The 12445-nt window shown below is 37.6% G+C and overlaps 1 protein-coding gene across 2 annotated transcripts in view; it reads left to right on the plus strand.

Moving 5' to 3' along the window:
- Window positions 1–12445, plus strand: part of si:dkey-82f1.1 (DENN domain-containing protein 2A) — a 75631-nt gene that overhangs the window by 45819 nt on the left and 17367 nt on the right. For both annotated transcript variants that reach the window (XM_067436470.1, XM_067436469.1), the window contains 5 exons: window positions 5608–5723; window positions 7668–7865; window positions 8119–8212; window positions 10927–10977; window positions 11091–11278. In XM_067436470.1, coding sequence (XP_067292571.1) covers window positions 5608–5723; window positions 7668–7865; window positions 8119–8212; window positions 10927–10977; window positions 11091–11278 — 647 coding nt within the window. The remainder of the gene's footprint in view (window positions 1–5607; window positions 5724–7667; window positions 7866–8118; window positions 8213–10926; window positions 10978–11090; window positions 11279–12445) is intronic.

A 12445-nucleotide genomic window follows, 5' to 3' on the forward strand; every position in this document is an offset into this window, starting at 1 on the left:
CGCTCTGAAAGCATGTGATCCCTTCAGTTCTGTTTCGTGTCTTGTGACACACTCAAACTAACAAATACACACACTAATTTTTTAAAAGGTTAGTTCACCCAAAAATGAAAATGTGATGTTTATCTGCTGACCCCCAGTGCATCCAACATGTAGGTGTGTTTGTTTCTTCAGTAGAACACAAATGAAGATATTTAACTCAACCGTTGCTGTGTGTCATTCATATAATGGTGTGAATGGGTAACAAGTCTATGAGAGCAAAACAAACCAACAAATAAAACATGCTTAGGGAACGTGCACAAAAACCCTGCTGCTCCTGACGACACATTGGTTTGTTAAGACACAAACCGATCGGTTTCTGTGAGAAACACAACAGTATTTATGTTATTTTATACCTCATATTAGACGAATCTCATCAAGTTTTCCCATTGGCTATTACTTCCGTTAGGTGAGGTCAAAAACTGGCGCGATCATAGACATACATTATGTAGATTCCTAATTCAACCGATCCGCGCAGGCACTAATGAGGTATCTCTCTCTCTCTCTCTCTCTCTCTCTCTCTCTCTCTCTATATATATATATATCTATGATCGCGCCGTTTTTTGATCGGGTTGTGTCTTAACAAACCAATGTGTCGTCAGGAGCAGCAGGGTTTTTGTGCACGTTGCCTAAGCATGTTTTATTTGTTTGTATGTTTTGCTCTCATAGACTTGTTACCCATTCACTCCATTATATGACCGGCACACAGCAACGGTTGAGTTAAAAATCTTCTTTAGTGTTTTACTAAAGAAACAAACACACCTACATGTTGGATACACTGGGGGTAAGCAGATAAACATCACATTTTCATTTTTGGGTGAACTATCCCTTTAACATACATTTTTGCTAAAACACTGCTGTCCACTTTCAGAAGTTGTAGCAATGCTTTCTTTCCCCAGAAAGAACTTGAAACGCAGTTTTTAAATAATTGCTTTAATATAATTTAAATAGATTTTAAACTCTAATAACAATATCGTATCGCATATCGATTATTTAAAGGTGCACTATGCAACTTTCCGTCCACAGGAGGGCGCCTATTCAAAACAAATGCGTAATTTGATGACGCAAAGTTTGAGCGCAGCATCTTGGAAATGTGGTCTTCACATCACAGCCGGTGGAAAATAGGACATGGGCAGAAATATGGGTCATAACCCAAAACGATTGAGACATCCTGGAAATGCATAGGTACACGTTGTATGATTTTTGGCTGTCCCAGGCGAAACATGACCACTCATGACGATTTCTGTGGTGGTGGCTCCTAAACGGTGGTCATACAGTTAGAGAGATTCAAAGACGGTCTTGCAACCAAAGATAGCCTGCGATAATTCAGAAATTTAGCATGATCATCTCTCTGATCGTGATCATGTTTGCTGCTACGTCTACTGGCTGGCCAATAAAAATGCAACATGAAATGGTGTATATTATTGATCAACGCAACATGACGCTAAAACAAAACTTCTTACCTCAACTTCCATTGGCCTGCCAAGTTGTCCTCTTTTCCCTACTCATGACCACATCAATATTCTCCTCTTTCACTTCATCCTCATTTTTTCAGCACCCATAAAAACCACAATTGCCAAAGTGCAATTCATCTTGCTCTATTTGTTTTCCATTAGTGCATGCTGAAGGTGTCATCATCGTACAGTTTACACACATGTACTACCCAATAGGGATATCGAAATTATCGAAACATCGCAAATGTACATATCGCGACGGCACGCAATATCTGAATGATTTTAATAGCTACTTCAACATTGTGAAAAGTGTATATTTTAGGTCGGCACATTGCAGAGAATAGACTGGGCACATGACTACTGTTACTAATGTGACTTGCTTGACGTTAAAAAGAGTTATTATACGTAATAACTTGTGAAAAACAACAACTTGCTGTCTGACACACACACACACACACACACACCGAAACGTGGCACAAGCCGCCGCTCTGAAAGCATGTGATCCCTTCAGTTCTGTTTCGTGTCTTGTGACACACTCAAACTAACAAATACACACACTAATTTTTTAAAAGGTTAGTTCACCCAAAAATAAAAATGTGATGTTTATCTGCTGACCCCCAGTGCATCCAACATGTAGGTGTGTTTGTTTCTTCAGTAGAACACAAATGAAGATATTTAACTCAACCGTTGCTGTGTGTCATTCATATAATGGTGTGAAGGGGTAACAAGTCTATGAGAGCAAAACAAACCAACAAATAAAACATGCTTAGGGAACGTGCACAAAAACCCTGCTGCTCCTGACGACACATTGGTTTGTTAAGACACAACCCGATCGGTTTCTGTGAGAAACACAACAGTATTTATGTTATTTTATACCTCATATTAGACGAATCTCATCAAGTTTTCCCATTGGCTATTACTTCCGTTAGGTGAGGTCAAAAACTGGCGCGATCATAGACATACATTATGTAGATTCCTAATTCAACCGATCCGCGCAGGCACTAATGAGGTATCTCTCTCTCTCTCTCTCTCTCTCTCTCTCTCTCTCTCTATATATATATATATATATATATATATGATCGCGCCGTTTTTTGATCGGGTTGTGTCTTAACAAACCAATGTGTCGTCAGGAGCAGCAGGGTTTTTGTGCACGTTGCCTAAGCATGTTTTATTTGTTTGTATGTTTTGCTCTCATAGACTTGTTACCCATTCACTCCATTATATGACCGGCACACAGCAACGGTTGAGTTAAAAATCTTCTTTAGTGTTTTACTAAAGAAACAAACACACCTACATGTTGGATACACTGGGGGTAAGCAGATAAACATCACATTTTCATTTTTGGGTGAACTATCCCTTTAACATACATTTTTGCTAAAACACTGCTGTCCACTTTCAGAAGTTGTAGCAATGCTTTCTTTCCCCAGAAAGAACTTGAAACGCAGTTTTTAAATAATTGCTTTAATATAATTTAAATAGATTTTAAACTCTAATAACAATATCGTATCGCATATCGATTATTTAAAGGTGCACTATGCAACTTTCCGTCCACTGGAGGGCGCCTATTCAAAACAAATGCGTAATTTGATGACGCAAAGTTTGAGCGCAGCATCTTGGGACATGTGGTCTTCACATCACAGCCGGTGGAAAATAGGACACGGGCAGAAATCATGTTCATGCATACGGTTATTAACGTAACTGTAGTGTGAAGCAGAGCAAGACCGAGTGTTGTGGAGCTGAGCACGGCTGCTGGAGCGATTGTTACACAAACACTCGGCTCGCGAGCACCGGGACTTTTATTATGACGGAACGGGACACATTCGCCGGGCGCCTGCACAGATCCGCTCTTCCGGTCATGATTATGAGGTAATGCAGCTCTGTTTATCATATTAGATACATTTAAGTGTGTTTAAAATGATGTTATGACTTTACTCCGTGCGTTCACTTGTTCTCACTGCTAAGAGTTAAGCGCTCCTGCCAAATAAAAGCCGAAACCGAGGGTAGCGCAGATATGACGCAATTGACAGGCGACTTCCCCAGACGCTATGCTGAAACGTCCCAGTCCATAGTTAAAATAGCAATTTTCTCACAATTTACAAATAGTTGAAAACATCTGGGATATTGTAGGTACTCAACTGAACAAAATATATAACACTGGCCTAGTGGTTTTTGGATCTTTTACTGCAAAAATACTACATAGTGCACCTTTAACAAGGTATTGCAAAGCGCATTTTTCTTCAATATCGCACAGCCCTACTAGTTTATTAGATCCCAGTGTGATTTATAAGGATCTTATAGGATTGCTAAAAATGGCACAGTCTTTGATTTCCTGTAATTATGATAAATATGTAATCTAGTAGCCAGACCAAGCTAAATTTCAAAGCCAACGTATTTAATGTTGTGTGTAATTATATAATGGCACTGTCCAATAATGGAATATTTACCAGTGATTTTGCGTTTCTCAATCTGCTCTGGCAACTAGCCATCCTTTTAATGGTTTTGAACGTGGAGCATAGCGTGCTCTTGTGTTCTAGAACTGGATGTCCCAAACATCATAAACTCTCTTCCCACCAGACGCATCTGGTGGATGAATCGACGTGACAGAGGCGTTCTGCATCAGAAAAAAACACCTTTCTTCCACTCACACATTTTCCCTTACCCTCTCTCTCTCTTTCTCTCTGGCTCATTCGTTCTTCACACAAGATTCTGCTAGTTTATCTTCTTGTTAGCGCCACTGGTGATGCCACACGCAGCTAATGAGGGTTGTCCGGAGTCCTTGGCAAACTCTCAAACATCTGGAAAGGAACCAAACACATGATGTCAGTTCGCTGAAAAGCAGGACTAAACCAGGCAGTGTTGACACAGGGAAATAAGCAAAATGTCCACATTAGCTAGCACCACTAACTCTCAGGAAACATGATTTATGACTTATCAATATGAAAGTATTCAAATTAGTTTTTAACTTTTGTTTGGTAGAGGACGGCAAGTGTGTAATTGTTTTTGTTGTTGTTTTTTTTACACTTTGAAACGTAAGAGGTGGTTGGTGTCTAGATATGGTTTGATTCCCTTCTTAAATGTAATCTGGGATTTTAGTTTCTTGTTTTATTGTCTGCCAGTGATGAATCATCTGTCCTTAAATGGGTCCGATTATGCCCCTTTTTACAATATGTAAAATAAGTCTCTGATGTCACCAGTGTGTATGTGAAGGTTTATCTCAAAATACCCCACAGATCATTTTTAATAGCATGTTAAAATTGCCGCTTTTGGGGGGTGAGCAAAAACGTGTTGTTTTGTGCGTGTCCATTGAAACCGTCAGTACCGGAGTAGTTCATGTGGAGTTAACTATCTTCAAGTCATTGATAATCTATAAATCTAGATACATAAAGACACCAAGGCTTATTTCCTACTCAGTATGTTTGACTTGTTTTCCAGTATAAATATCTAAACATTGTTAAATCAAGATACATTTACTTGAGATGCCAATTGACTTAGATAATTGTTTTAATTTTTTTCTGAAAACAAGACTTATTATACTTAAGAAAGACAAATAATAAACTTAATGCAGAGTAAAAATATATTTTTCTCAGCACATTGGCAGATGTGTGTTCTTGTTTTAAGCATAAAGTCACTTCATTTGTATAATTGATCAGAAAACTATTTTACCTCTCAAGGAAATGTATCTTAAGAATATTTATATATTTTGCTGAAAAAAGTAAAGGTCAAAAATACAGGGGGTTTTTTTTGGAATGAAAAATGCTACCCATTATAAGTTAATAACAATAATTTGTTACCACCACCAATGTGCAGCATCATCTGGACGATGTGACGGCAGCCATATTGTGCCAGAATGCCCACCACACATCATATTATAGTGGAGAGGAGACAATCAGTATATGGGGATGATGAGGAGGCCATGATGGACAGAGGCCAATGGGCAAATTTAACCAAATTTAACTACTCTTTTTCCGGAGGACATCCTGAGATTTTTAATGACCACAGAGAGTCAGGACTTCGGTTTAACATCTCATCCGAAAGACTAATATCTATAGCACTAGGGTTTTGAAACATGTCCAAGCAAGCACTACTAATAATCTTGGTTTACATTTTTGTCTTAAAGACCCTCCATCGAAGGAGAACCCATATGAAGACATAGAGTTGGAAAGCCGCTGTCTTGGGAACAAGTATCCCGTTCCTTCTTCGCCCTCCTCTCCCGTTTCTGACACTCCATCCAAGGTATTCGCACAGCATTCCTGATTAATTGTTTCCACTCTAGAACGAGTTCTCCATGCGTATCAGCATTCAATACTAACATTTAGATGAGTGATGTGAGTTACACAGAGGCAGACAGTAGTGGAGGATTTTTACTTGCCAAGTAATTTTATTTTTCATGTACTTTATCGGCGTTCTTCTTTGGAAAACTTTTACTTCACAGCATTCTGAAACAAAATTTTGTTGTTTCATATTGAATATCATTTAATACTTAATTACATTAAAAATGTAGTGCTGTCAGAGGTGGACAGTAACTAAGTACATTTACTTGAGTACTGTACTTAAGTACACTTTTTGAGTATCTGTACTTTACTTGAGTATTATTTTTTCTGGAAACTTATGACTTTTACTTCAGTACTTTTGAAAGACAAATATCGTACTCTTTACTCCGCTACATTTCTATCAAGGTCATAAGTCGTTTCTGTTGCAGCTCTGAAAGTCGGTGGATGATTTTTTCCTTCTTTAAAAAGTTATTTGTTGTGGTTGTTTCAGACAGTCTGTCAGGAATCACTCTTAATGTCATATACATTTCCCCAACTTTTTTTGAACACTGATCAGTTCATAGCAAAATAGAAGAAGACGGTTCTTAGGCTCAAGTGTGTGCACCCATAGCCAGACTTTGAAAGTATGTTTCAGTTTTTAAAAAAAATCAAGATTAGTTTCGTTGGGATACACTTGGTGCATTTCTTATAAAATATTAAAAATATAAACATCTGGGAGAAAGAGAATGGTAAAGTTGTGAGAATATCAGATGTGTATCAGTGTATTGGATCCGTGCATTCGGCCTTAAAGTGACAGCAGCTTTGTAAAGAGCTTTGTAACTTATATACTAGTATTTAAATGAGTTTAATTTAGTGGTATGGTAGTATGTCTGATGGAGCATCACTGAATGGCTTAAACCATGATGGCATAATGTGCATTTATACAAAAATAATAAAATAATGTGTTGGCATAAAAAAGAAAATTTACTTTTGATACTTAAGTACTTTTGAAAACAAATACTTCTGTACTTTTACTTAAGTAAAAATCTGTTTTTACAACTTTCACTTGTAACGGAGTAATATTTGACCAGTAGTACTTTTACTTTTACTCAAGTAATAGAGTCGTGTACTTTATCCACCTCTGAGTGCTGTATACTTTTACTTAAGTTTACTTGAGTGCAAGTAAGAAAGTACTATATGTGTCTAATGTAATTAAGAGTTAAAGGTAAAAAAACAACAACTTTTATTTATGAAATGTAGTGCAGTTAAAAGTATGACGTTATATATTATGCTTTGGAATGCAGTGAAGTAAAAGTTGTCCCAAGAAAAACACTGATAAAAGTATATACTTAAAATATTTACTTTAATAGAAAGTAAAAATACTCAACTACTGTCCACCTCTGGAGTTACATCAGTATATGTACTTATACATATTATAATTACATATTGGGGACACTAAAATTATGATCTAAGTTATTCAACTAAATATCCAAATAAAATTAATTAATTAGGTCTTATTTAATTCGATAAACTATAATACTAATACTATCTTCCAACATTGTCGCTATATGATAAATACAGCCAAATCAAATGTTGTTGCAATATTGTCCTGTTTAACACTGTGAAGCTGCTTTGATACAGTCATTGTAAAAGCGCGATTTAAATAAAGTTGATTGATTGATTGATTGATTGATTGATTGATTGACATATGATAAATTAAGTCATATGGGTTACTTTTCTGAAAATGTTCAGCCTCAAATGTTCAGACTTTTATTATGTTGAAAAGTGCAGCTAGTACATTCCACAAAACATCTACGTTTGTGTCCTATGGAAGATTCAAAGCCATAAAAGTTTGGAATGACACGATGACGGTACCCTGATAAATTAAGTTAGCATCTGACTCTGAATTACAATTTCTCAATGACAGCTCTCCTCCAAGCCTGGTTTCTTCAGGCAGAATTCAGATCGACGCAGCTTCAAGTTATTGGAACTGCGTAAGACCGGCAGAGAAGGCGGCATCGCGTCCCCATCCCGAGTCAGCCCTCCATCAACACCCAGCAGCCCGGATGACACCCCGTGCCTGTCAGGCGACCCTTACAACCGGCGGCGGAGAAAAATTCCAAAGGTACCGTCAAAAAGGGGCCCAGTCAGTGTAATCCTGGGCTTATCAGTGATTTATGGTTTTGGTCCGCCGCTGACTGAGACACTGGCCCGCCGGCATACTTCCACTGCTAATAAAAATCCAAGAAAAATGTGACAGGCAGATGAGACACCTGAAAAATGGAGGAAAAGTAATTTCCTTCAAAACTCCTTTCGAAGGACTTGGAAGGGCTGTCTCTGATAAAGCAAAGGCCACGACTGTTTTTCTTTTTCCGCAGATGGTGCAGAAAATCAACGGCATCTTTGAGGCCCGCAGGGGGAAGAAGAGGATGAAAAGGGTCTCGCAGTCAACTGAGTCCAGTTCAGGAAGAGGTTTGTGAGGGCAACATTATATGTTAGCTAAATTTAGACCTACCTTTTCCTGCGAAAGCCATTCTTAAAGGAAAAGTAAATAAATGTGTGAGTAAATTGAGTATACATACATTTTTACATTTACATATATGAAATTCCATTTTTTTTAAACTTTTTATAATGATATACTATATATATATATATATATATATATATATATATATATATATATATATATATATATATATATATATATATATATATATAAAGGACAACTCCGGTGAGAAATGACCCTAGGGGTAACTAACAGATGGTTAGCGAGTAGATCGTTCTCTGGGATGCGTTTTCATGAAAATCGAATGTAAAGAGTTTTATCTCTAAAAACAGATAAGCTTATAACTCTAGTCTATGGGGCACAGAGTAAGTGAAATTAAATCGCTAGTTAAAACCACTAACAGCTCAAAGTATCCTCACACTAACACGGCAGCATAATGAGGGTCCCTACATGCAGACCGAAGCATTGAGAACTTTATAAGTGTACAAACAGTTTAATAAGAAGATACTTTATAAACATAATGCCTTACGCGTTCACGGACAGGCACCATCTTGGAAAACAGTCTCGACTCGTCGAGCTACGAGCGTTGTTCTAAGTGAGCTGGTTGATAGGAATTAAGTTTGTGAAATGTAATAACATGGACATTTTTATTTTTATTTATTAATTTTCTCTGTGGCGTTCAGTGTTTTCTTCCGGAAACAACGGACCATATGAGATTCAGTCACAGTTCATCACTTAGCACAGCGCTCGTGGCTCGACTCGTCGTGACTGTTTTCCAAGATGGCCGCTGTCTGTATAAAGTATCTTCTTATTAAACTGTTTGTACTCTTACAAAGTTCTCAATGCTTCGGTCTGCATGTAGGGACCCTCATTATGCTGCCGTGTTAGTGTGAGGATATTTTGAGCCTTGTTAGTGGTATTAACTAGCAATTTAATTTCACTTACTCTGTGCCCCATAGACTAGAGTTATAAGCTAATCTGTTTTTAGAGTTAAAACTCTTTACATTCGATTGTCATGAAAACGCATCCCAGAGAACGATCTACTCTGTAACCATCTGTTAGTTACCCCTAGGGTCATTTCTCACCGGAGTTATCCTTTAAAGAGAAAAGGTAAAAACACACACATTATATAAATATGCATTTGTTTTAATTTTTACTTTATTACTTTTTATTTGACTTTTTACTTATTTATGTATAAATATAAACAAAAATATAAATAAAATGTAATAAAAAAGTACAGATGTGACCCTGGAACACAAAATCAGTCATAAGGGTAGATGTTTTTTAATTGCCAGGTATACATCATCTAATAAATACGCTTCCCATTAATGTATGACTTCTTAGGATATTACCATATTTGTCCGAGATACTATTTGAAAATCTGGGATCTGAGGGTGCAAAAAAAAACAAAATTCTAAATAATGAGAAAATTTCCTATAAAGTTGTCCACATTAAGTCCTTAGCAGTGCATATTACTACTAATAATAAAACCATGACTGGTTTTGTGCTCCATGGTCAAAGATAAAGTACACAAAGAGCAAAAATAATAACTAATGAATATAGTTGTTCTTTTTAAGTTTATAATATTTAGAATGATAATACATGGTTTAAATCGAATTGTAAGAGTTATAGTCTTGACAGCCCTAATATAAATATACAGTCTTGTTCAAAATAATAGCAGTACAATGTGACTAACCAGAATAATCAAGGTTTTTAGTATATTTTTTATTGCTACGTGGCAAACAAGTTACCAGTAGGTTCAGTAGATTCTCAGAAAACAAATGAGACCCAGCATTCATGATATGCACGCTCTTAAGGCTGTGCAATTGGGCAATTAGTTGAAAGGGGTGTGTTCAAAAAAATAGCAGTGTCTACCTTTGACTGTACAAACTCAAAACTATTTTGTACAAACATTTTTTTTTTCTGGGATTTAGCAATCCTGTGAATCACTAAACTAATATTTAGTTGTATGACCACAGTTTTTTAAAACTGCTTGACATCTGTGTGGCATGGAGTCAACCAACTTGTGGCACCTCTCAGCTGTTATTCCACTCCATGATTCTTTAACAACATTCCACAATTCATTCACATTTCTTGGTTTTGCTTCAGAAACAGCATTTTTGATATCACCCCACAAGTTCTCAATTGGATTAAGGTCTGGAGATTGGGCTGGCCACTCCATAACATTAATTTTGTTGGTTTGGAACCAAGACTTTGCCCGTTTACTAGTGTGTTTTGGGTCATTGTCTTGTTGAAACAACCATTTCAAGGGCATGTCCTCTTCAGCATAGGGCAACATGACCTCTTCAACTATTTTAACATATGCAAACTGATCCATGATCCCTGGTATGCGATAAATAGGCCCAACACCATAGTAGGAGAAACATGCCCATATCATGATGCTTGCACCTCCATGCTTCACTGTCTTCACTGTGTACTGTGGCTTGAATTCAGAGTTTGGGGGTCGTTTTACAAACTGCGTCACATGTGCGTCCACTTAGCTTTATGGACACGTTTACAGTTTTGGGTCAGTAGCATTTGACCTATTTTTTCAGGGATGATAGAATTATGTTACGTTATAGGATACACATGTGCACCCAAGCATGAAATATGTCTGAGAATACCTGCATACCGATTCCCTGGTGACCTTTGACCTCTACCTCTCTCTTCTCCGGCACAGTGACGGACGACAACAGCGAGTCTGAAAGTGACACCGAGGAGAAACTAAAGGGTAAGTGTCCTCCAATCTAGGGTTTAATATCGAGCATCACTTCTACACTTACCATGAGGTTCTATTGGGGAAATGTGTTTTTTCTGTTTATGCTTCCTCCTCATCTGTTTTAGCTCACAGTCAGAGATTAGTGTCGGTCCAGTCGATGCTGAGGCAGACCGGGCGATATCGCACTTTGGAGCGAGACTTGATGGATCTGCAGGAGAGGAAGTTGTTCGAGTACTTCCTGGTTGTGGCTCTTCATAAGACCAAAGCCGGTGTGCCGTATTTACCAGAAGTCACACAGCAGTTCCCTCTCAAGGTACAGTTTTCTTCCAAAAACATCCACAGCAGAATAAATCTGGACTTGAAGATGTTCAGTAAATGTCTTCTAAGTAGGGTTGGGTACCGAAACCCGGTGCTAATATAGCACTGGTACCTATACACGGTTTCATCGAACGCACGCGCGTTGTTTTGGTTACGCGCCTGGCCCGAAGTTAACTTCCGGTCTGTGTCTGTTTATCGGTCTGGATAGTGGATAGTATGGCGCACTACCCAGTAGAAATACATTTTTGACGTACTATTCTTGGTTAACATGATATAAATATTAAAAATCAAGCAGAGAGCACATGAAACCAGCGCAAAAACAGTGCGTGAGACTCACCAGAAAGCCTTGTGCTTACTAAATGTCCAATATGCTGCATATGAGATCGGCGTCTAATGTAATTTAGACTGTATGTCTAATGTGATTTACTTGTTATTTATTTGCTTGTTATCAGAACTAATCTACTGTAGAGGTAACACAGCCACATTCTGGCTGTGTTTTCACATTGCACATGGGATCGCCGTGATCCTATCATGCAGATCGGCTCTTCACGTCTATCAGGACACGTTTACATTTGTTCACGTCAAGTGGTCGCCATCTGGATAGCTGATTGAATTTTTGTTTACCGTAAAATATTTAATTAGGTATGTAAAAGGCCTTTACGGAGTGTAAAACAACTTTCGCTTTATCCTCTATTAATTGCAGTGCCCAGCACGGGATTTTTGTGATGCATTCATATACAATCAATCTCAATAACAAACAACTCAATAACAAACAACTTAATCTAGTTAAGTCTCTTAATCTAGTTAAGTCTCTTAATCTAGTTTAAGTTTCCCAACATTAATCTTATATTATGAAACAAAGAAACGTGTTATTCCGATGCATTGCATAATTGAAAGGCGAGCATGCACGCATTTATATAGGCTACTGTACAGAAAACGGCATTACATGGTCCTTAAACGGTTAGTTCACACAAACATGTTAATTCTGTCATTATTATTCACCCTCATGTCGTTCCAAACCCGTAAGACCTTTGTTCATTGTCGGGTTGGGATCAGCGTGACTGTGAGTAATTAATGACAGGATTTTCAGTTTTGGGTGACCTACCCTTTAAGTGAGGCGTTTCCCCACTCTATATTGAAGACAGAAATGGGAGATTTTTTA

This window comes from Pseudorasbora parva, chromosome 25, assembly GCF_024679245.1.
Source record: "Pseudorasbora parva isolate DD20220531a chromosome 25, ASM2467924v1, whole genome shotgun sequence".
Lineage (NCBI taxonomy): Eukaryota > Metazoa > Chordata > Actinopteri > Cypriniformes > Gobionidae > Pseudorasbora > Pseudorasbora parva.